We start from the raw sequence: 26,537 nt of genomic DNA on the forward strand, positions 1-26,537 counted from the left end.
GAATCGTAAGTGCAGTGCCACTTGACATGTAAGTTATAGTTCTTTAAATAGAGGACACTTTTCCATAAAATTTCCCATGCGTCTCACTAGCTGATAATTAAAGTTTATATAGCTTAACTTTTAGAAGATCGTATTCTGTTATGATTTGAATTAATAGAAATCAAAACATTTTCAATTAAAAGTTAATTTCATAGCTTAATAATAGCATTTTTTTTCTTTTTTGTAAAAATGGACATTGACTTTCTTACTAGGATATTTAAGTAGTTCGTTCCATCTGCAATGCAGGAAAGAAACTTATTTCACAACTGTAGGGAGCCATTTCAAGTTTATACACACAAGAGTAGTTTACCATATGGTGCTTACCATGATTTGCATTTTTTAACCTTCATTAATTGTTTCAAGTACTTTCACTGTTATTTGCTGTTGCTTTTCTTTAATCTTTTCCTGATACTTGATTTGAATATTTAGTTTATTTCCACTGTATGGTAAGAAAAAAGGAAAGACTCCATTTCTTCATACTCAATTTAGAATGCATTTGTGATTTAAAAATCAAAGAAATATACAATTAATCCTGTAAAATTTTAAATCTTTACAAACCCAGTAAGTTTTCTAAGAAAACATGAAGAGATTAGGAAATATTAGGAGGTAGTAGTTATTCTGAAATGTGAATACCTGGCAGACTGTTTTGGTAATACCACAACCGGGAGTTTTTCTTTTTGCTGTTCAGAAGAATGTCATTACAGATTTCATTGAGTTAAATATATTTTGCAATCAATACACTTTATAGCAAACTAAAAGTATTAAGCCACTTTGAAAAAGGATTCTATTCAGAATAATACTAAAGCTACCAGATTATTGCTAATATCAACATCCTTCTGGTCTACATGAGAGCAGGAGAGCAATGTAAGAACCCACAGAATCAAAAGCAGTTCTGGCCGAACATCAGCAAGTGCAATCAATGCTATGTCTGTATCCACACTGATGAGTTGCAAGGACATAGAAGACTATTAGTAACTTTAGGTCGATGCTTTGCCAGAACTTCCTGACATCCTTCATCCCTGAAACCTTCCCAAAAAATTGGAACTGATTAGTGATTTGTGGAATCATGTGCAGACTGTAGGAAAGCTTTCAAAGGCAAGAACAGCTGTATTTATTGTGTACAAAAGTTAGCCAGGAAAGCTCTTAAAATGCTGAACATTGAAACTCTTAGAGCATATGGGACCAAGGCTGAAGTTTGACTTCTTCAGTTGGTGGTATGTTAATGTCAGTTATTTTTCTTTATGCATGTTCATGCTTTCCTCTTTAGGTATAAATGAAAAGAATACATAAAGTTATATTTGTATGTATGTGTGTATATATATGTCCTCATGTGTATTTGTGCACTGCCCGTATATGTTTTTCCTTAATGATTTTCACTTGCTATTATTTGAAAAAATAATTAATTAAAACACTAACCTATCATTTTCAGAATAATTAGACTGGCTACTTGTGTCTTGCACATACGTCTGTATTATCTTATCTTCTTATTACTCTACTTGTATGATTCCAAATATGAGTTTTCTTCTTCCCTCTAAAGCTGTGATTTTTAACTTGCAGCTATTCTAGATAACTCCAAGTACTAAATTTCCATTTTTGATTTTTAAATGCTTTGCTCTTGTAAAACGTTTCTTTGTGCCAAAAAAAAAAATGGTTATAGAACATGAGTGGCCAAATTAAGAATGGAGTGATTGCTCTGATTTTGAACTTAATCTATTTATTTTGACTTGTTACAACTGAAATACTGAGGTGCATTCAAGTAGATACATGTGATTTATATTGTGATGCATTAAAGAAATAGAAAAAAAGAAATCTTTATAACAGCTTGAAGAATACTTTTTATTTCAACTGAACTCTTTATTTTGGAACCTTCCTGGAACATTTTATTTATCCATAACTGGAAACTGTACACGGTACGCCCCACTGTTCCCATGCATGACCCAACTACAAAGAAATTTCTGTTCTCTACTGCAAAAAAGCCGCCAATCAGTAATTTCTTAGATACGTATATCTATATCTGCAATGTGAGAACTATTTTTATATTACCAAGTAGAAGGTCTTAATGTTGGGTAGGATAACGTATTAAATAGATATCTCATCCATATCCTGTAGAAGTAAGATTCCTTAATATGAAACAGATAAAAACTAGAACTGGTTTATGTCTGTTTGGTCATTAATAAAGTAAACAAAGTCATGTAATAAATTTTCTATCCACTGCCATTACTCATACTTTGTTTACTTATTTGCATGTTCTATTTGAGAATTTAAGAATACCAAAATGATATTGTGAGGAATGGGAACCAGGATATTGTAAATTTATCTGCATAATCACATTTTGCTTTCATGGATCACTGTAAATTGCTTGAAATGTAGTAGAAAATACATAAAGATAGAAATGCTTTTAGTATGAAGCATGATGTTTGTTTTTTCAGGTGCAGCAGCTGAATCATATGGATGAAGTATGTTATGAAAATGTGCTGAAGCAAATAATGGCTGGACACCAGGTATTTATTTTTCACTTTGGTTTGCATTCAGAACATACATTAGTTAGTTTTGATCATCTTAACTATGTATTAAGAAATGTTTTTATAATTATTATTTTGAGATATGTCGCTTTAGCAGTCATCTCTAATCTTGAAAACACTTCATAGAAGCAGCATGCAACAAAATCTGAACAGGCTAAATAATGTTAGCTTCTAGCTAAGGTGAAAGTTCCTGTTACTTTATGTATTCATTAAAGTAATTAATGTGTATTTATGTAACTTTTTTTAAATTACAAGACAAAGTCGGTCAGTGCTTCAGAGACCTTACATTTATGTACATTTAATGATTAAAAAAAGAAAAAATACAGCACTCTAGCTATTATTCTTAGCCTTTCCCATGTCTTTCAAATGTTAGTGTCTCCTGTTAGAGATGAGGGATGAGAATTATGCAGAGTGTTCAAAACATGGTTGCACAAGGGCTCAGCATCTGTCATCTGAAATATCCTGAGGTTTGTGTTTTGTTTTCTTTTTAAAGGCAGTAGTCCTTCATTTTGCTTTACAAGAGAGGCTTCTGCAGTGAATTTTCAAGTCTGTTATTCCTCTCCACTAAGACTGTGGGCTTAACTCATTTGCCTGAATAGTTTATCATTCTGTTATTGTTGTGCTCCTGAATCACCTACACACGGTGTCTCATTTTTGTTAGAACTTTACATATACAGCAGGTATGGCACCTGTTCGGAGCAGGAACAAATGCTAGTGCACTATGATCCTTGAAGAGGCTTTTCACTAAATAACTTGTCTATAAAAGAGGGAAACTCTTTCCCACACAGTCACACTAAGAATTGTATGTTTTCCCCTTTTCACATAAAATTCAGGTTGTGGTGTTTTTTAAAAGATGAACAGTTGGTTTATTACTTGGGTGGAAAAAATACTTCAGCAACAGCTTCTTAGTCCTCCTGCTCCCCCTGCTTTAACACCATTCTTCCACTTATCTTCTCCTGTTGTTATCAGTTACGGTTGTTACATTCAGAAAACTTCCATGAAGATTACATATAGAAATGCTGATATTTTCCTGAGGGAAGACTCTTAACAAAATTTGTTGGTAGCACCAAGGAAACTTTGTATTTTCTCCTCATTGTCAATTATGTACATACCTTACCAAATTCCTAACACTGAGGTACATTTAATTTCTTATCTTTCATTTCTTGTTATGATTTCATGTGTTTTCACTTGCTGTAAATAAACCTACAAGTAGCAGATTCTTTAAATCAGTGTATCTAAATCCTAATAAGTAACATATCTTGGATTCCTGGCAGGAAGTTGCGTGCTGTTCTGGCATATTTATTACACCTTTCTTTTCTTCACACTAAGGACAAAACTGTCTACAGTAAAAATGTCTACATGTAAAAATTCAAGTGCAATAAGTTGTTTAATTCTAGCAGGAGATGTTGTAGCTTTTCTTGCGAATAATTTTAGTTCCTGTACTAGCAGCTGACTGCGTGAGCGTTTTGTTTTAAGGCATGAGCTACACCTGAAAGGGGTCAAGTGAAGAACTGTAGTCTGTTTAATCTTACAGTTTCAGCAGTGGACACTATCGCTGATCTCAATTTCTGAAAATTGTATTTCAAGCCAACAACCAAATAAGGAGAGTATTTTCAGACAAAGCAGTGGTTTTCAGACAAAGCAGTGGCAGACAAAGTGTGGTTTCCCATGCTATATAAATGTTGATTTGATTTCAGAACACTTTGGTTGATTTGATTTGATTGTAAATGTTAAGCATTTTTCTTTGCTTGAAAATGGTTGTTCTGCTATGTTGCAGAACTCTCTTAAATGCACACCTAAATACAAACCAGTTACACTGGGCTTTTCTTCAGAGTATTTAAAACATATTGATCTTGATACTTATGAAACAAAAATTCATATTGTGAAACGAATGATATACAAACACTGGCACACAGTCTTTGTCAATGCAGAATCAAGCATATCAGCTCACTGTATAATGCAGTAATTATAGCATGTATTATTGTGCCACGTGTTAAGAATTAGGGACTTTTCCTTTTAATGAGTAGTCCATGACAAATAATCTGTCTAGTCATTAAACAAACAGGAGAGGTTAAAAGAGGTGCAAAAAACAAAAGGTCACATAGATATATCTGCATTGAAATGCCTGCGCCATAGTAGAAGATAAATATTATGATTGAATATGATGCATATTACTCTAGGAAGGTTTTCTTTAGTGTCTTTTCACAATTTTGAGAATAGCTTTTGATCTTCTAAAGTTATCACTTTCTTCTGATTTTCTTAGTTTTTAGAAATCCATGACCTTCTGTCCACATTCACCATAGCCTTTACCATCATGCTCTGTTACCTTTCTTAGCTTGTGTTAGCCTTGAAACTTGTGTTTATTTACATTCTATGTGTGCAAAGTTTGTTTGCTTTTTAATAAAGCTGTGGTTATTTATAAATATGCTTCTTAGAAAGATGTATTCACGTCTTCCCCCCCAATAATTTAGAAAAAATTTCCACAGCAGTTGTGTATCTGTATGGAATTCAGGACATGGTTGAAATTTTATAACTATTTGGGCAGTAATGTGTGACAGACACATATCTCATTAGCAGTGCTCCAGAGAGCCAAAAACATACCTGTTCTCTTTTATACTGGAGCACAAGAAAGAAATAACAGAATCAGAGAAAAATACCTTCTTTCTTCTAAAGTTCTGTGAGTTAATGTACATCCTCCTGTGGCCATCAAACTTGCACAGTGTTGTCTCTCTTAAGATTCTTTACCAGAATCTTTGTTGAATCTTAATAAATAAAATTCAACATTGTTTATCTACTGTTCTGCTAACTAATTTTCAAAGAATTTTATCGTGCCAGAAGCAAATATTTGACTCTTATGGTAGTCACGCTTATGTGTCCCTGTCATGTTATAGGTTACAGTGTGATGCTTGACTGAAGTTGTATGTTCATGTGTTTTAATAGATGTACGCGTGTTTTCGTTTTCTAAGACTAAGGCTGGTGGGAGGTAGTTGCATTCTACAGGCATGTGTTTTGACAGATGGAGAGAAGCTTTTTATGTTGATTTTTCAACAGTCATCCTCTGCAAGACTTCAAGCTCTTTCTGGCTACTGGGAAATTAAGAGTTGGTGATTCAGCCTTTAATTTTGATCCATCTGCTCAAACTAATGAGATATCTCATTTGTAGGCTTCACTTTGAATTACCAAATGCATCTGAAACTATAACGTTTGTTGTATAGCACAGTTATCCTCTTGTTTAACTTGAGGACAGATACAATGGTAGATGGCTCAGCCTACTGAGTTTTCTAGGGTTTTTGTTATAGAAACTTTTTATCGTGACTGAAGAAGATCAGAAAATGTCCCAAAGGTTTCCAGGTGCTTTTTAAGTCAGTGTGCTCTTTTTGTAGAATTACTAACAATGTAGATCTTCATTAGAACGTTTCTCTGTCAGATCCTACCTCTTAAGACTGCTTTAAGTGAGAACCTGTAGTGCTGTTAAGTCTGCTTTCCTGGGACTGTCCTTCTGTGCTCAATGTTAGCTGGGGAATATTTGTTTTCATGTCATACTTTGAATTTACTATGTTCTGATATTATCTGAAAAGATGTTAGATCCTCTTGGACTCGTTTGCACTTTTGGAGTTTTATTTCTACCAAAGATTCTTTAAACAAAGAAAGAAAAAAAAAAAAAAAAAACCAACCTGAAGTTACATGTCGTTTATCAGAGAATATGACTCCACGCTCAGTTGCAGGTAGAGTATTTTTGCCAGCATTTATCTTCAGGGATACTGTTCCCTTTAAGACTGAGTGAAGGCTCAGTCACTGAAAATTATCAGTCCCTCAAAGTGATTACATCTTTCTCTTGTCAGGCTGTCACCAGTAGTGGGCCACGTGCATTAACAACATGAATTCAGCTACAGAGCTGAAAAAGTTTCTTCATATTTTACAACCCTGTGAGAAGGGCATCCAGTGATGATGAGCTCTGGGGAGTAGGTAGCACCTTTCTGAGGCAGCCTGTAGAGAACCTGGTGAGATCAGCAAAGACAGAGTGACTGAAGACCATACTTATCAACATCATTTTTACAATAAATTGGAACATTGCTTTACTAGCCAGTTTAGGACAATGCATATCATACTGTCTTTATCTTCACAATGTATGAGGGGGAAAACACTCTTGTAATGTTATGCTTTGATAAATAACATAGTATTTTTAGGTGTTTTGAGAAATAGCATACTATTTTTAAGGTTGAGTTGTTTGGTTTTTTTTGCCTTTGAAACATATCATATGTAAATTTTAACTTTATGTTAAATTCCTTTATCTAAAAAAGATGGAGCTGTTGCTCTTTGCCAAAGTTCAGTAGCTTAAGTTAGTACCCTAGGGAATTAACTCTTTGACTCTGACCCTTACTGCTGTTGTATAGGTTCACATCCATTATATCTCCTGCTCTTGCTGACCTTTTGCTGTCTTATCCTACTACCTTGGTTACTGAAAGAAGATCATATCTTTCTCTCATTGTCCCCACAACCTCATAAATACTTTTACTGTTACGAATTTGTCAGAGCCTTACTGTTTCCTATCTTTATTCTCTTTTTCCTCTCCTCCTCTCCTCTCCTCTCCTCTCCTCTCCTCTCTCCTCCTCTCCTCTCCTCTCCTCTCCTCTCCTCTCCTCTCCTCTCCTCTCCTCTCCTCTCCTCTCCTCTCCTCTCCTCTCCTCTCCTCTCCTCTCCTCTCCTCTCCTCTCCTCTCCTCTCCTCTCCTCTCCTCTCCTCTCCTCTCCTCTCCTCTCCTCTCCTCTCCTCTCCTCTCCTCTCCTCTCCTCTCCTCTCCTCTCCTCTCCTCTCCTCTCCTCTCCTCTCCTCTCCTCTCCTCTCCTCTCCTCTCCTCTCCTCTCCTCTCCTCTCCTCTCCTCTCCTCCTTTTTCTCTTCTCTCTTCTCTTTTCTCTTCAAGGTGGTCTGAACATTCTCTCTTGATCAAAAAAAAAGTAAAAACATGAAATTGCATTAGATTTATTGGGATCCTGTTAATTTCTTGTGTTATGAATTAGAAGGGGAGTTGCTGAAGTTCTTTGAAAGCTTTCAGACAAGGGACTTCCTCAAACAGCACTCATAAATCTCTCTTGTTTTTGCCACTTTCCCCAGACTGCTCATCTCTTCTGTTTCTGTAACCTTTCCTTTTTTTTTTTTTCCCTTCATAGCTGGTTCTCTTTGATATTACTTAAATCTTCAAAAGAAGTCATGTGTTCTCTTTGCCCTTGGTGTTGTTTCAGCACTTCTATACTTACTCTCTGCACCTTACTTTTCTGTATGTCTTTTTTTCTGACCCTCAGTACTCTGTTACTCTCCATGTCTTCAGCCACAGATATCCAAGTTTCAGTCCTTGTTCCTTACCAAGTGTGCTTTGCTTGTTTGCCTTTTTGGTTGTTTATTAGAGTTTTTAACTTGGAGTGTTTTTGGCATTCTCCTGTCTTCTGAAGCCTCTTTTCCTTTTTAAGACAATGTATGTCTGTTTTCTTACTGCTTTTGAGAGTTTTCTGTGTGACTCTGAGATGACAGATTGTCTGTTTTAACTTTTCTTCCACTAACTCTGGTACTTGATGAAAAGTTCATTCTCTCACTGAGCTTGGTATTTTCAGTTCATACCAAAAACTGACTGTTCGTGGAAGTTCTGACATCTTTCTGGGACTCTCATTGTCCTTGCTGTCTGTGCAGGCATGGAGACTCAAGGTATCGGTACATAAGTACTGAGGATACATCAGTGCTTTACAGGAAGTGGTTTCAATATGTGAGGAAGAGCTTTTCTGGTGGCCAAAGATGCCAGGCAGTCTGCTGCAAAGGACCTGGATTTTTGAAACAGTAAATAGCTATTGAAAGCCTCACCATGTGTCCTGGGTTGAGTGAGTGGTGGGGTTTTTTGGTGGCAGGGGAGGGGGCTATCGGAGTGTCCCCCTGTGAGAAGCTTCTCGAAGCTCCCCCAGCTCCAAGCCAGCTCCACTTCTGTTTGGAAAATTGAGCCAATCAGCTGTGCCTCTGCGATAACGTATTTAAGAAGGGACGTGGTGACGGGCAGTGGGACTTGTGAGGAGGAGTTGCTGCAGCTGCATGAACACCAAGGTCAGTGGAGGAACGGAGGAAGAAAGGAGGGGGGAGGTATGCCAGAGCAGAGACCCCTTTGTGTCCTGTGGTGAGACGGCAGGGCGGCCCCCCCTGCCACCCATGGAGATCTACAGTGGAGCAGACATTGATTTATGGCCTGTGGCTTCTGCTCAGATAATCAAGGTTCTGTGCCCGAAGAAGGCCGGGGTCTCATGGGAAAAGGCAGCCCCGCTGCTGTAATTCAGTGCTGGGAGGATTGCAGCATGCGGGGGTGTCCCACACCGGAGCAGCTCGGTAAGGGCTGTAGCCGTGGGAGGGACTCCAGTTGGAGAAAGATGGTGACCCATGACGGAGCAGTGTGGGGAATGCTGCAGCCCATGGGAGGAATTCAAGTCAGAGAAAGTTTGTGGAGGACTGTCTGCTGTGAGAGGGGGACCACGATGGAGCAGGGGGGAACAAATTTTGGACACTCCCCTCACCAAACATGAAGGAAGTGGCAGCGCTGACTGCACCCCCCATTCCCTGCCCCTGCGCCACTGGGGGAGGAGGTAGAGATATCGGGAGCAGAGCTGAGCCCGGGAAGAAGGGAGGGGTGGGGGGAAGGTGTTCTCAACATGTGGCAATACTTCTCACTGTCCTACTCTGTTATGTGTTGTTAGTGTCTGTAATAAATGTATGTTCTTTTTTTTCTTCCCCTAACGAGTCTGCCTTTTGCTTGTGACCATAAAGGGGAATTTTCTCTCCATCCCAGTCCTATCTCGAACCCCAAACCTGGCTCTCTGTCCCTTCTCATTGCGGGAGGGGAAGGGAGAGAGAGGTGCTGCATTGTGGTTGGCTGCCAACCAGGCCCAAACCACGACACCATGACATCCAAAAGCGAATGCAGTAGTAGTATTCATACATATTTAGCAACAAATCCAGTCAACTTGAGTGGAGCAGGCTTCAGAAGCTGTAAACCGGTGGAGCTACGGCAACCTTGTTAGAATTAGCAAACTAATAATCTTACTACTGGGAGTAAAAATGTAGAGGAAAACTAAACAATGAACCGCCTTACACAAACCATCCGTTCTCGATGATGCGCTGTGAGTGGTGATTTCAGACTGCCCATTTTGTGCTTTTTTCAGTTCAGTTTTCTTAACCTCTTGAAGAAAAATGGCTTTTCAAGTACCTTGTTAGTTTCTGAGCTTTTGCTTCTCTGGTTTGAACTAGTTTTAGGTTTAGCTGACTGCTTGTGTCTCACCATTTTGCTTTTGCAGTATTGTCTCAACCACATCTGATGTAGCTATGACAAGCTTTACTTTTTTTTCTTTTAAAATTAAATTGGGATTTTTTTTTTAATGCACAAAATATAGCCATGTGTACTTGTTAAATTTTTAATTAGTGCATGCATTGGGTGGTTAATATGCAGTTTTCTGGTGATCAAGCTTGCTTTATTAATTAGAATTTATGTACTTAATTAAAAAGTTGTTCTATACAACTGTTCTGCATTTAGTTCATTACAAGTAATATTGAGATGCTATATATTTATTTTGTAATCTTAGAATACTATCTAAGTATCACCTTGCACAGATTTTTAATACTTCACCCTTTCAAATCAGGATTTTTGATGTCACAAATCAGAAGCTGATTACACTTGAATTTACATAGTCAAAGCTGGTTCTTTGCTATATGTTGCACATAAAGCATTCACTTCGTAATTGCTCTCTATTTACAATAATTGACTTGAACTTTGCAGCACTAAGAAATGTCATCTTGTTTTTCTTACAATGCTATCTTAAACCAAAAAAAGAAACACTGAGTAGTTATTTAAACCTATTTTATTAAATTGTCAGAAGTTAATTTGACAGGTATTAATTTCATCTGTAAAAATGATGGATTAAATTTCTTTATTATCAGTTTCCCAGCTGTTATTTGGTTGCAGAAGCCGTGTGAAGATAAAAGTTTAATAAGCTTAGTTACTGCAACTGTTGACAACGCTTTTATAGCTGTGTCATAAGATAAGATTTAATAAAACAGTATTTTCTTCAGAAGTCTCTCTGGAACTTAGTACCTTGAGAATTAAGCTTGTCCTAGTATTTTTCCTGGCTGAAATAGTGTTTATAGCACACTTCGGAAGAGTAACTCTGAAAAGTTACTGGATTTGTTAAAATGTATGCTTTATCGATATTGGGTATTTTTCTAGACTTCCATCTTACAGCCTAAAGAGTTTATTTCAGTCTGAGTTTTTGTAATTCTCTGTCTATACAGATTGCTTCTACTTCATCACCCGGTGAAGCTTATTTGCATATATATGTGTATATATTGTTTCTATATTTATATATGCACACATGTATGTAAGTATATTAAAATAGGCAAATACAGAAGGTAAAATGGTCTGGCAGGATAGCTGAATTATGACTGATCGTTCTAGATACTATTTCTCTGTCAGCTGATTCAGTGAGGACTTGAATTCTTTGGATAGTTTTCTGTAGAATTTCTTTTGCAGTTTTTGCACAATTAGGGCCCATTTGTATGTATGGTTTCTTTAACGAAATCACAGACAAACTAATTCAGTCATGGTGCACTATTTTTATGTTGTGCATCTTCATAATTTATTTATGCACTACTTTTCCATAATAGCTGCCTTTTTCAATTTTAAGGATATAATAGTTAATATAATCTTACGCCTGAATAAATGAAACTTTATATCTTACTTTAATTAAAATGCTATATTGATGTGCTGTGTAGAAGATACTCTTCAAAAAATGTTATATACCAGATGTTTCATGTTATTGTCAAATGCATGTACTATTTTCCTTTCTATTTGGCTTTAAAAATTTAACACCTTGTCAGCTGCCTATATGAACAGCTGAGGAAATTGCTGGAAATGGAGGCCATAACAAGTTGCACATATAATAATCTATTATTCTTCAGTTACATAGCCTTCTAAATGTTCATGTGCTATATTTCTGTGCCTTATGTCAATTTTTCCATATATGTTTGTATTTACATAGTAGCTCATCTGTATATGTGTACTCAGGTGTTCATGATGAATTTATGTAGACCAGAAGCATCAATTTAATATCCTTCATTAATTATGAGTTCACGAGGTCTTCAGTTTGTGTCTGTAGTCTTGCATAGCTACACAATAATGTTGGTATTGGTAATACAACTGTTTAAAGTAGCAAGTGTTACTGTTTAGAATTATTATTATTATTATGATATTATGAATCTGCATTGAATCATTAAAAGAAAAAAAATCAAATTTAATTCCAAATGAGTAAATTCTCATAGCCTAAAATTATATTTAAATGAAATAAGAAATAGTTACATCTTGATCCAGTTGGCCTTTTATGGATGACCTAAGCATTAAGTTACAGATGTATGGCTGACAAGTGTGGTGAAGGCAGCTTGACCAGTCTTGCAGCCTAATGCAATGAATTTTACTAACTCTATGTAAAAAGCTGTTTTTCAAACATGGGACTGCAGACCATTAGTGGTCTAGAAGATTGTGGGAAGTTAAGTCTTGTGGATCCCTCTCAGCTTCATACTGTTCTTTGGTAAGAATTTAATGGCAGGAATAAATGGTACTCCAGAAGACATGTTGAGGATTGTCAGTGGTCCAAAGCTTTTGAAAATTCTTGCTCTATAGCCCAGAAAGAAATGGTTTTATATGCTTAGTTTAACATAATAGATAGTATCAACTAATAAACTTCCTATTATTGTCAAAACTTCTGTAAATTTTTCAAAATGTGACAAGATAACTACTGTCCACCAAAATCTTATGCCTGTCACAGACTTCTTAACAGATGTTACCAGAGAATCCAGTAGTAATGTCATTAGTAGGTTTTAATCTGAAATACAGAGTAATATAGGATGCTATAGGAAATAAGTTATTTTGAGTAATCCATGAGGATGGGAAATAAATATTCTTTATTAAGACACTAAGATGCATCAGGAAATTCCTTTTGACTTTACTTCAATTCATTTTCCAGAGTATGACATCTCTCACATATGTAGTGCAGTGTTGTTCATAGTTTTCTTTGTGGTTATTGAAGAGATGACTCCAGAATATGTTACCTTTGTATATTCTAATGTATTTAACCATGAGGTGTTTATGATGTTCTTATTTAGAAGAGGATATCTTGAGAAGGACTGTGTATATAGGTTACGGGTTTACAAAGGACATTCTAATTGTTCTAGCACAGTTTACTATCATTTGAAAACTATTGCATCATTTAAATTCTTTATAACTTTATTAAGTTTTATATTTTTAAAATTGCTTGTACTTGAGGGCAGTTCTTCACTTTTCTGATGATGTAGAAAACCTGTTGATTAGAAAAAGCAAAAAAGCTTCTGGATAAAGGTCTGTGTTTTTAAATCAGTACTGATAAGAAATAGGCTAGAAAACATGACTGTTCTGGTTTTTTATTGTTTAGTAGGTTTATTATGTTACTGGATCTTACAAAACCAGAAGATACAGAGGTTGACATCACAATTTTCTTAATCTTTTTACTTAAGTAAAAGGAATGGTAATAAATATGAAGATTTCTGCAGTATCCCCTATGTTCCTTTCCTTTAGTAAAGCTGAATAGAATCTGCTTATCAATACTGGCTCCTGGGTTATTTTTCCATATTTTGGATGGTATACATATAAGTATAAATATTTTTGGAAACATGAAAAGAGATATGGTAGACATGACTGCTTATTCTGGAGTGATATTTGTCAAAAATATAATTTATGATAATGTAGAATCATATTTTATTTTACAAAGTCAAAATAGTTAATGTCAGAACAGGACAAAGGGAAATGCTTGAAGCCAATTATTTCATGATCTTGTTTTTCTAAAAAAAAGATGCAGTGAAAAGCTGCTTATAATTTTTAATAATAACTGTCGTTCAAGTCCATTGGCATCTGAAAAAATGCAATTGTTAACTGCCTAATGACATATATTTGCATAGTAATAGACTAACTATTCTTGCTTAATTTTCTATGCAAGAATAGATATTGCTATTTCTATTTCTTTCCTGTCAATTAAAATTCAGAATAATTTCTACTACCTGTAGGAGTCAGTAAAGTATTGGTTTTTAGTCTTAGTGAATAATTTACCCTCTACTTTAATTTTCATTCTATTCATTTTCCCTCTGCATTTTGTCATATATTTAGCTAATGTTACAAATTGAAGATAGCATAGATCCCATTATACTGTTCTGAAGCAGGTTTTCTTTAGTGTCCAGAGTCCATATTTAAGCATTTATTCCAAAACTGAGCAATTATTTTATAGGCTATCTAATAGAATTCAAAATATAACATAACAGGATCATAAACACAAGTGCTTGCAATTTTAAAATTAATAATGTAGAACTTCGTAATGTAAATTAAATCAGACAAACCAGTCAGCACACATTAATGGGAAAAGTGTATAACTGTTCTATAGGTGTAAAGGAAGACTCATGAATTTTCATATGGGCAAGTACTTTTTACTCAGGAGCATCCTCCTGGTAGTGCTGCTGCATACACACTGACTGTTCTTCAGTGTAAAGGTTTGATATAATCGAAGTCTCCTATTTTAATGCTGGAGGCTTGATGTCAGACTTAGCTGTCCAGAAATGTTTTATCCGTAGCTTTGAATGGAAATGACACCAAACCCCTATCATTTTTATGTAGTGGCAGAAGACACAATGTTATGTTTCACATGAGCGTAACCGAGTCCCTCCCTGGAATGCCTGTGCACTACTATACGGGGCCTATGGAAATAAAAGGAGAAATTAGGGGTCTGCATCCAGTTGCTGAGCTAAGATCATATTGAGATCAGAGATGTGATGTGATAGCTCACGTGGCTGAGTGCTGCAGTGGATGGAAACAGGCTCTTGAGCAAAGTCAGGCCAGGACGGCAAGAAACTTGCTTGAATGTGAGAGCACAGCGGGGATACCTGGAGCTCTGCGTAGGGGAGGATGATAAGTCATCTGAGGGTTTAGGAGGAGGATTAGACAGCATACAGGCATGAGCAACTATGTTGTGGGAGTTTGCTACAGAGCCAGTGATCAGGAATAAAGTAGATGAGGTCTTCTTCAGACAAGTGGAACAAGCTTCATGCTCACTGTCCATGGTCTTCCTGGGGGACTTTACCACCCCGATATCTGCTGGAGGGACAATATAGCAGGGCAAAAGCAATCCATGAAGTTTCTGGAGTTCATTGATGACAGCTTCCTAGCACAGATGATTGAGGAGCTGGTGAGGATTGATGCTGTGCTGGACCTTGAACTTACACAAAGGGAAGGACAGGTTGGGGATGTGAATTCTGGGAGAAGCCTTGGCTGCAGTGACCATGAGATGATGGAGTTCAGGATTCTGATGGAAGGAACAAGGCAAAAAGCTAGACCACAGCCCTGGGCTTCAAGAAAGCACTTTGACCTCTTCAGGGATCTGATGGAAAAATCCTATGGCAGGTGTGGTCCAGAAGAGCTGGTTGATTTTCAGGGATCACATCTGCCAAGCTCAAGAATGGTCCAGCCTGATGTGCAGAAAATCAAGCAAGGGTGTCCTAAGGCCAGCATGGATGACAAAGAAACTCCTGACAAAGCTCAAACGTGAAAAGGAAGCATACGGGAGGGCTAAGCAGGGACAGGAGATCCAGGAGGAATGTAAAGTTACTGCCCAATCATGCAGAAGTAGGATTAGGAAAGCTAAACCCCATCTGGAGGTGAATCTGGAAAGGGGTGTAAAAGGCAACAAGGACTTCTTTCTACAAGTACAGCAGCAGCAAGAAGACTAGGGAAAATGATGGCTCTTTGCTGAATGGGGCAGGAAAGCTGGTGACAAAGGACATGCAGAAGATTAAGCTACTCAATGGCCTCTTCACCGTGGTCTTTGCTGGCAAGATTTGCCTACCAGGAACCCCGAAGTCCCTGATACAAATGGAAAAGATCAAAGACCTATCCTTACACTTATCCTTACAGAAATCCATGCAACCTGATGGCGACACCCAGACATGCTGAAGTAGCTGGCCAGTGTCATTGCAGAGCCGCTTACGATAATCCCTGAAAGACCACTGAGAACTGAAAGACAGCACGTCACCCCTATCTTCAAAAAGGACAGGAAAATCATGTCTGTAACCTGACTAGCAGGAGCTCAATTGACGTTATAATGTTAAAATGAAGGGAAAAAAAGTCAAAGCGAGGAAGAAAATTTATCAGCTTCTAGTTAAAGAAAAATTCCTTGGTCGTCCCAGACTAAAATGTCTTATTAGATATAATCCTAAAAGGCCAATTTAATAGCTAACTGTAGTAAGGCCATTTTTTTGTGGTGCAATCTACCTTTCATGGGGGATTCTGCACACCTTTTAAATCATCTTCTGCCACTTGGAAATCAGTGAGACAGTAAGCTTTCAGAATGCCTATAGATTATATAGAATCAAGGAAAAGATATGTCAATATAAATGTGTATGGTGGTTGTTGGAACTACTTGGGACTATTCCACACGTATTTCTTTTGCACCAAAGAGAGATTTTACATACTTTGACATCTGTAAAAATTTTTTTCAGTGGTAATAGTTCATAAGATCTGTGTTTAAAAGTCTATGGTTAAGTGGGAAGATCTTTTGCTAGAGATGATACAACAAAGATAGAGGAAAGATAAGGAAAAATGAATTAAATAAAACCAGGAGCAACTTAAGTTTATATTGAGAATTAGAGTTATAACAATAAAGATTGTAACAGGTCAGAGAAGACAGAGCAGGAGCTTCATCAAGAAGGAAACTGAGAGAAATTAAAATAAAGAATAAGAAAGATGGTGGTATTCCAGAATCTGTGTGATAGTAGAGCCTTTTTTACAGATTTAGAACAAAAAACGCTAAATGGAAGAAGGGCAGATAGGAAGAAAATTAAGGAAGCAGTTCCAATGTAATGTCCTTACCACAGCTTTTTACATAGAATTTCATGAACAATAATTAAAATGAGGTGGGACTATATTGTACGATATTCATTAAGGTAAGCACTTCTTAAGTAAAAAATACATTTCAATATTAAAAGAAACATCAAAATTGAGATGATAGGACAGATGTCTTTAAAAAGTAGTATTGTTACAGATAAATAAATGAGCAAATGCACACTACAGTAGTAAAAATATCTGTAAGCTAAATAGGAGTTACTACCCTTAAAAGCTGGTATATCTAAGTAGAAAGATACTTGATAAATAGCTATGTTAAACAAATCCTTTTTTTAATTAGATTCTGTAGAGGTTTTTTCAAAAATCCTAGTTTTTGATTAAACAAGGATGATCAGAAGTAATTTATTTGAGTGAATAATTAAATCAAAATTTAGCAGAGACAGCAACTAATGGTAATCTATCAAAAGTTCAAAATATATCACATTACAGCACTGATTAGCTGATGTGACATTACAGATTTCATTGTTGTTGTTATTAGTTAATATATTCTGTTAAATATTGTCTGGCATTGTGTTGCTTTGTTCCTCAGCAGTTTGCTGAATGTTTCTCTTGAATTTACAGATGTTTTAATGGTGACTCGTACTGAATTTTTTAGGCATTTTTGACCCTTCAAGCCTGAATGAAAATTTCTGTGTTTTGATGCGAACATTGAATTTTATACGATGAGTAAATGCAATCTGCTTTTAACTTGTGAAGAATTTTCTATACAAAAGGAAGGATGTATAAAATGTCTCATTAGAACGAATTTCTAGGCAGCTGAGTAATCCTTCAATTTTCTGTAGTGTAGAAGATCATCTTAATACACATGCAGATTATATCAGTATTTCTTTTAAATACAAGATGTACTCACATGAATTAAAATAATTAGAAAGTAAATTCAAATTCTCTTCTTGCCTTGGGAAGTGTCACAGCCTGTTCAGCTTTTTCCATTCCTGTGGTGTTGTTTAATATGTAAAAAGACTTCAATATGCAAAATACAAAAATCTGCTAAAATAAAGGCAAGATTTCTACATTAAACTTTTTAAACTTTAGTATCCGTCATCTTATAAAAATTCTTATTACATATACTTTATTGCTGTTCTTTTAATTACTAGTTCTGGATAGTGATCTTAATAAGTTACTGTGACATTAGTGAGGAAGGGGAGGTCACTTTTATACACTGTCATGCTATCATTTATATCTGATAATCGAGGCATTCTGATTTTGCAGTGAGTTTGATCAGGAGCTATTAGTGAGCCGCTTGTGTTGTTTTCATTTATATTTTCATGGAATATACAATGTTAGGCACTGGGATTTTGAACTGTATCTTGGCAGTTGGAGAGAAATCACAACACAAGAGAGAAACAATTTTATTATTCCTTAAAAGGAAGCTAGACATTAGTGAGTTGTACTTAGTCTGGGAGATGGTTTTATTTAATGAGGTGCAAAGGATGATGGTTTTAACATAAATAGGTGCAGTCACTGCTCCTTGGGGAGAAGTATTGGAACCTCATCTGGTATTGAATTTTGTAAAATACTTGGAGGAGGTTTCATGCTCACTTAAAGGAAGAAAATGGTTGGATAGGTTGATCTGTTGATCCATATACCCTAACTGTTCTTTTTCAATAGAAGTAATACCCAGGTCAAGAACTGGATAACACATAAAAGAATATGTTATAAGGATTTAGCTGGGTTGAAGCCAAACAATGTCTTGAAGCCAAAATAAAGTGTATATATATACTTGTCTCCAAACTGCATAATTAGTATCAATATTGCATTATTTAAATTCATTCTTTCATCTTAGCTTCCTTGAAAGATGTGATGCAAAGTGGGTGGCAAAGCATAGGCCTTCTGTCCTCGAGGAAAGGTGTTAAGTAAAACAGAGATGCCAAACTCAAGCGTTCTAGTGATCATCACTCTAATAACAAGATGGAAAGATACCTGAAAGAGTCAGTGTGCTTCCCCAGAAAGATGGAGGCACCATTTTGGTGTTATAGAGATTGTTAATTTAAAAGACACGTTTTCCAGTAGCAAAAGCTTACCACTAGCATCTTTACTGTCGAAGGCAGAAGAATGGTGTTTCAAGGGATTTCAAGTACCTGATTCTAAATTTTCATGAATGATTTTAGACACTTTTGTTATGCATATATGTGGTCTGTTTTTTCTTTCTCTTCTAAGTGAGAATATAAGTCCTACTGGCATCTAGTTACATGTCTCTGACGACAGAAACGTACTAGTTCTTGTAGGTATTTTGAATAATACCACGCTTTTCAGGGCTTTGGTGATGCACTAACACATTTCAGAAAGATTACAGCCTGGAATATGCAGCACTTGGGGAATGCAGGCACTTCTTGTTGTAAATTTTAAACAAAGTCTTTGGCGAAAACATTTTATTTGTTTCATACTTTAAGAAAATTCTGGGGAGGTAACCTAGCTAGATAAATTTGCTTTCTATTTTCTTGTATATTTTTTATTATGTAAAAGCTTTGGTTTCAGGAGAGCAGCAGCAGACGCTTTCAGCACTAGGGCTATATACACCAGAGCTAGCTTTGAACTGCAGAGTACAGATCTAATTACACAGCTTGTAGCTGTGGAACGACTTCTCTGTATTCTAAATGACTTTTCCTAACTTATTTGCATAATTTAATGCACAGAGATTTTTCCACTGAAATATAATATTCTCTGACACAGTTAGGACAGGCTAAATTAACCCTCTTAAGACTATATTGCTGTCTCACAACGTATTTCGTAAATACCAACTTCATTAGGGGAAAAACATTCAACAAGGTGTTATATATCAATTTTTAAATACAGCTGGTTCTTTACAAACATATTTGGTGATGTACAGAGATTACAAGTAAACAATAACCATAAGATTGGGCACCTCTAATCGGCTAATAGAGCGATCTGTTTTTTTTAATCAGACTTGGTGTCTGTCTACCTCTCACTGAGAAGGTCTTCTTATTGTCAGCAATTTGTGCAATCATTTTAAATTTAAAAATTTTATCAGGTGTTGACGTGAAATGTTGATGAAATGAACATGTTATCATGTTGATCATGAAATACATAAAAGTCAATGAATTCAAGTATGCATTATTATTTTAAAAACAGTGGGAGTTAAATTCCATAACGAAAACATGCTACATATCTGAAAATTAGGTTTCTTTCGTTAAGAACTGTAGAAAGGCATATGGGTAGAAGACAGTTATACAAGGCTTGTTTCTTAGTTATTGTTTGCATAATACGGTCTTATGTTTTTCTGAATTAATGATTGCTGTATTGTCAGACACTGTCATACAATGATTCTGGAAGAAGAAGAAGATGACAACATAAAAAAAGTGTTAAGAGAATATCAAATGTGTTCTTTGACCAGTGAATATTCTGAGGGGATTTTATGCATTAGACCTTTATTTCTTTTAGTTCATTTAGTGCAAGAGATTTGATATGTTAAAGAAGTAGTCCTGGTTTAGGACAGATCTTCATTCCAGAAAATTAAAATCATGTGATAGATACAACAAAGAATAATAGAAAAAGAAGAGATGGTCTGCTATGTAGGGCAAAGAACGCTTCACTGAAAATTTAGATTTTTTCCCTGCCTCTGACAGTTTATGTCTGATAATACACAAGCTGAAGCTGCTGAAATTAAAATCTTTAGAAGTATGTGCTAATCAGGACATTTAAATTTTGAGAATTATGACATAGGAAGCATTGATCTGATGATTAAAAGTGTTGGGTGCTCTTGGCTTCAGTGGAGTTAATAAGAGCTCTGATTTATCAAATCATATATAGCGAGCAGTATGGTCTGACATCTTAAGTTTCACACTCAGAGAATACACTTAACCTTAGTTTCACTTGCAAAATTAGAATACGAGGAATAAATGTTGTATACATTTTTTCTTGTTGTTATATAATCCTGACTTCTTGTAATGATTAAACTCACAGCAAACCCCGTTATGGAATTGTTAATTCTTGAGAGCAGGGTTTGATCAGACTATGCTAGATAAAACAAGGTTAAAAACTAGATCTTAATTCATTAATTGAGCGCTGTCTGTTTCACACGCTGAATGCGGCAGGTTATGTATTGATGTAAGAAGATTAAATACACACTGTGTTAAAGACTGGCTTCCCAATTTAGCACCATCCTGTTTTCTACATATTTTTCATGGTAGCCCAGCCAGCTCTTTCAGGTCAGGGTTGGCAATTCCAGGTGTTTTTTTTTAATTTCTCTTGCATAGCTACTATTCCTAGTGATGCACTTGAAATATCTTCCTGTCCCTAGCCCCCTGATAGAGAAATAGGCTGCTTGGTTTTCACTTACTGTGGAAAACCCAGCATAGAATTGCACTTGTCCTGTTTAGTTTCAGCTGCATGTAAACAGAAGCTTTAGAAATCATAACTGAAGTTTTATCAAGTCTGTACCAAGACTCTGCTAACTGAAAGGAAAAATATATGCTCCCTAAATATTAACCCCTCAATTCACTGGGTAGATGGAGTAAGAAAGAATGTCAATGCTTTTTATGGCTACAGTTTATTTCTATACATAGTATTGGATATCAGAAGTAACTTTTCAATATTATTAATTTATTGACATTTATAGCATATAATGGTTAAAATAAAAGATAAAGGGACCTTGGAGCATAAAGTGCAATGTGGTCCTAATCCAGCTGTCTTCTAGTTCTTGAAGCAGCTAAACTGAGTGCCTCCAAGTATCAAATTCCTGAAGCTCCTAGGATTGTTTCTGAACATATACTATGGCAGGCAGTGATGAGAAAGGAACATTTTAGTTGTTTTTATGTAAAAGTCTCCAGCTCTTTTTCCAGCACTGCTGACATTCTCAGCAGCATGAAAAAAAATGTGAAAATGTTTCTCATAAACATTTTGTTTATTGCTTTTATGGATATTGAATATCGTATCAGCAATCCTGCCGTTGCAGTGGTAATATTCTTGTGGGCTTTTAACTATGAGCACTGTGCAGGAGTTCTCTTTTCCATTTTTTTTTTTTTTCCTTCTTCAATTTCCTGTCCAGTACCCTGGACTGTATAATTTTATTTCTGCTAAGAATTCCATTTTTCTATGAAAATTCAATTTCATTTATTTTATGATTTTATTTTTTTAAGGCATTTTGGTCTTTTCTAGTACCTCTCATAGCTGTACTTTTAATATCGGCATTTCTTGAGCACATATGTATCTTATCTAGTATCTCAAGTATATGACTGCAGGTGTGCCCCATTCTGTACAACTATTACATTGGTAAATCTTCCATAATGAAAAATAATGGGTTTTTTTGTCATTTTTTAGATTAATCCTCAGGTTTGTCATCATTTCAAATAAAATCAAGGCAACAGACTTTAAAAAAGGGTTCAGATTCTTTCCTACTGAGACAAAATGATTATTGAGTGAGGTGTTTTAAAGTATGTTAATTGAAGGGAAAGTATTGCAGAAGTAATGCTATCTAGTCATTTTAGAAATGTTCAATGGTCAAGTTTAAGTTATACAATATATTTGCATTTTGTATGTTTGTTTTATATTCTATAGCAAAGTGTCAGTTTATTTTCCTACAGAAATTTACGTTGAGTTTCTAATATTTCATAGAACTGTAGAATGGTTTGGGTTGGAAGGGACCTGAAAGATCATCTAGATCCAACCCCCCAGCCATGGGCAGGGCCCCCTTCCCCCAGCCCAGGGGGCTCCCAGCCCCGTCCAACCTGGCCTTGAACCCTTCCAGGGAGGGGGCAGCCACAGCTGCTCTGGGCACCCTGTGCCAGTGTCTCACCACCCTCACAGGGAAGAATTTCTTCCTTATATCTAAATTAAATCTACTGTCTTTCAATTTAAAACCATTACCCCTCGTCCAATCACTCCACTCCTTGATAAAGAGTCCCTCCCCATCTTTCCTGTAGCCCCTTTTAGGTACTGGAAGGCTGCTATAAGGTGTCCTTGGAGCCTTCTCTTCTTCAGACTGAACAACCCCATCTCTCTCTACCCATCCTCATAAGGGAGGTGCTCCAGCCCCCCGAGCATCTTTGTGGTCCTCCTCTGGACTTGCTCGATCAGGTCCATGTCCTTCTTATGTTAAGGGCCCCCGAGCTGGACCCATCACTGCAGGTGGGGTCTCCCGAGAGCAGAGCAGAGGGGCAGAATCCCCTCCCTCGCCCCGCTGGCCACCCTGCTCTTGATGCAGCCCAGGACACGGGTGGCTTTCTGGGCTGCGAGCGCACACGGCTGGCTCACTCGGTTTTCCATCCACCCAAACCCCCAAGTCCTTCTCCGCAGGGCTGCTCTCAATCCACTCATGGCCCAGCCTGTATTTGTGCTTGGGATTGCCCCATGTGCAGGATCTTGGACTTGGCCTTGTTGAACTTCATGAGATTTGCATGGACCCACCTCAAGCCTGTCCAGGTCCCTCTGGATGGCATCCCGTGCCTCCAGCATGTCAACGGCACCACACAGCTTGGTGTCGTCGGCAAACTCAGCTCAGGGTGCCCTCAGTCCCACTGTCCACGTCGCCAACAAAGATGTGAAACAGCACTGGTCCCAGTACCAACCCCTGAGAAACGTCACTCGTCACTGCTCTCCACTTGGACATCGAGCCATTGACAACAACTCTTTGAGTGTGACCGTCGAGCCAATTCCTTATCCACCGAGTGGTCCATCCATCAAATCCGTGTCTCCAATTTAGAGACAAGGATGTCGTGCAGGACGGTGTCAGATGCATTGCACAGGCCCAGGTAGATGACTTCAGTTGCTCTTCCCTTATCCACCGAATGCTGTAACCCCATTGTAGAAGGCCACCAGATTTGTCAGGCACGATTATCCCTTAGTGAAGCCATGCTGGCTGTCATCAGCCACCTCCTTATTTCCCACATGCCCTAGTATATTTTCCAGGAGGATCTGCTCCATGATCTTGCCAGGCAGAGAGGTGAGACTAACTAGGCTGTAGTTCCCCAGGTCTTCTTTTTTTTCCCTTTTTATACATGGGAGTTATGATTCCTCTTTTCCAGTCAGTTGGAACTTCACTGGACTGCCATGACTTGTCAAATATGGTATATAGTGGCTTAGCCACTTCATCTGCCAGTTCCCTCAGGAACTGCAGATGCATGTCATCAGGTCCCATGGACTTGTGCACCTTCAGATTCTGTATGTATTTCTGTATGACTAGTAAAAATTAGATATGAATGTTACTGCTTCATCCACCCACCAGTGTACTACTTTTAGCACCGTTTCATCCCAAGAAAGAGGTTGGATCACATCTACTCTCAAGGTGAGGTAGAGTTAAAGGCAGGGAAGAAACCTAAAAAAAAACAACAAATTTTCTTCTAAGTCTTCAAAATAATATTTCCTTATCTTTTTGGTGTTGCCTATCATTGTCTTAGGAGGACCCAGGACATCGTAGTTACAGTTGACTTCAGAGTATCAGTTCCTAAAGGCTCTGCCTGCTTATGACTGGAACCAAGAGTGATTTTTGTCACAATTACATTTTCTGCAATGGGCTCCATACAAGTTGCTGTTCATTTATATAATAATTGAAAGGAAGATTCTTCAACTAAGGGCCTATTTTCTACTGTCTTCTGTGACTAGTAGTCTGTGCTCTGCTTTGTGTAACTGTAGTGAATTACAGTTTTACCTGTCCTCATTTCCCAGTACAGTTTTTTTACCTCTTCGTTTTTTTAAATAGGTGTAGGCCACCAAAATGTTACACCTATATTTTTTTTTATTGCAGCTTATTTAGTTTTAAGTTGCCACCTAATATTATTCTTTCTTCCTATCTTGTTTAAACAAACCCTAAATAATTAAAACCTGGATAATGAAGAGGTTTACTGGATATAGCTACACACTTGTGTGCAGATTTACTTGCTATTTATTTGACTGGGTTTTTTTAGTTTCTTTCAAACTGTAAAAGCATTCCTGCTTGCAGCTGCTCTTTTAGTTTTGTCCTTCTAGCCATGTAACTCCCACCCACTTCAGAAAATTGACTCAGGCCACACTTCATTTGGTCTTTGATTAGGAATTTTAAAAAGGTCAGGAGAACCAGTAAGATATTTATCAATATTATGTCAAAGCATGCAGAAATATATTAGTCTAATATATTTGAACTTAATTAATATTAATGCTGTGTAAACACCATTCTCAAAGTTGCCATTTTAGATTTAAGATGTAAGTAGTGATTTCAAAATTAATGCAAGACTGAAATAAAATAGAATCGAAAAGATTAAAATACAGTGAAAAACCAATCAACAAACCTATTTTGTTGTTAAATCATAAAACCCCTTAGTGTGTTTTCTTTTTTTTTTTTTTTTTTATATAATGGATATAATGGAATCAAGATGTCAAATGTTTTTACACTTTCTAACTCAGGAGTTTCAAAATTACCTGGATAATAAAAAAAAAAAATCCTATTTCACCTTGATGCCCGATATTGTATTTCTTCAGTTTCTCAACTTTCAAAATTTATCTATTTTCACAAGATTAATTTTAAATTTATTCAGCAAAGAATCAAATGTTAATATGACTCCATTTAAAAAAAGAAACAAATTAGTAAACTATAAAATTAAGTGGATTTTAAAAGCAAGGGGATTTTTTTCAGTGAAACCTGTTGACATGCTGTTTATAACAAATAAGAATTCACTGAAGAAGATGTAGTGGATCTGTTAATAAAAGGAAGTGGCTGACTTGCATAGTTATGTATGTTTATTCAGGCTTTCAATACAAAAAATTACAAAAAGGTGAATAGACAAGTAATCCTTAAACAATTAATGATGACAGAAGGGACGTACACTGTCCTTTTGTTATGTTGGGGTTCTCTTAATTTCTGCAGACATTTTAAAAAGATTTTGCCAGTGTGTCGTTTTTGAAGTGGGAGAAAATTGGTATGTTGCTAACTGACAGGTATCAGAATATTTCTACTCAGCTGAAAGTTAATAATTGTAAGAGTCACAGTGTTACTGAATTGATGATGGAAAGATGTATCAGCTAAGCTAAAACAGGTATAGAGTAATTGCTCCCAGTGAGCAAATATTTATGCACACATTGTTTCTCTTTTGGTCTCTTCTCTGTAGTTGCCTGAATTAATTTGCTTGGTTTTAATTGTAAATTTAGAATTTAGATAAATTCACAACTATTATGTCTGCTTATATATAAAATTATATTTACATTATACATTTATAATTACATTATGAATTTCCAGAGGCAGTAACTTGTTTAATTATACCCTAAATACTTCTATTTTCTTAATAGTGTTTCATTTTAAATTAATTCAATTATACACTGCAGGTTGATACAAGCATGATTGTGCCAAAAGGTCAAAATTAACCTCTGATTCTCTGGAATTTGACATAGCAATCTTAAAAAGCAACTGAAACTATCTTAAAACAGAACTGTGAAGCCATGGTTATATTTTTAATTAAAACTAGATGGACTTGCAAGACAGTGTTTGCCATTTACATAAGAGCCAGGCACTCAAACTTTTCCATATGTTAGTTTTAAGAACACAGAAATTGTCATATTTGCTCAAACGAAAGAGTTGTCAGACGAAGTATGTGGGGTCAATTTAAGCAAACCCTGGGCAATACAAGGTGCTTAGGGGGACAGTATAGAACATTTTCCTCAGTGTACATTTCCCAGCAGTATGTGGTTAACAGGCATTCAGAACTGGAATTAAGTGGTATTTAAATACTTTTCCCCTTCTACACCAGTCGGGGGGTTTAACTGCCATGATTCGTCTTAAATGTGCCTTGCAGTGAATCTTAATTTAATGTCAGTTTAAATTGCTTCATATACATATCTAAAGGAATAAGTATTAACATCTCATTGCTGTCTCTTGGTTCAGATACCATGTGATGGTAATAAGCATAATAAAGTGAGAGTGGGGTTGATTGAATGATACTCAACTGTATTTCCAAATCCTACTGCAGATATGGGTACAAATAATTTTTGATTACCACTCAACTTTATTTGATATTTTCAGGGAAGTGTCCTCAGTGTTCCTAAAGTATCTTACTGAGTG

The 26,537-nt window shown here is 36.4% G+C and overlaps 1 protein-coding gene across 1 annotated transcript in view; it reads left to right on the plus strand.

Moving 5' to 3' along the window:
* The window catches only part of LOC104357136 (activating signal cointegrator 1 complex subunit 3), a 209,731-nt gene that overhangs the window by 45,815 nt on the left and 137,379 nt on the right, over positions 1–26,537 (plus strand). The window contains exon 6 of the mRNA XM_042803433.1: positions 2,469–2,540. Within this exon, the coding sequence (XP_042659367.1) occupies positions 2,469–2,540 (72 nt within the window). The remainder of the gene's footprint in view (positions 1–2,468; positions 2,541–26,537) is intronic.

Source organism: Tyto alba, unplaced genomic scaffold, assembly GCF_018691265.1.
Source record: "Tyto alba isolate M040663 unplaced genomic scaffold, T.alba_DEE_v4.0 Super-Scaffold_40, whole genome shotgun sequence".
Classification (NCBI taxonomy): Eukaryota; Metazoa; Chordata; class Aves; order Strigiformes; family Tytonidae; genus Tyto; species Tyto alba.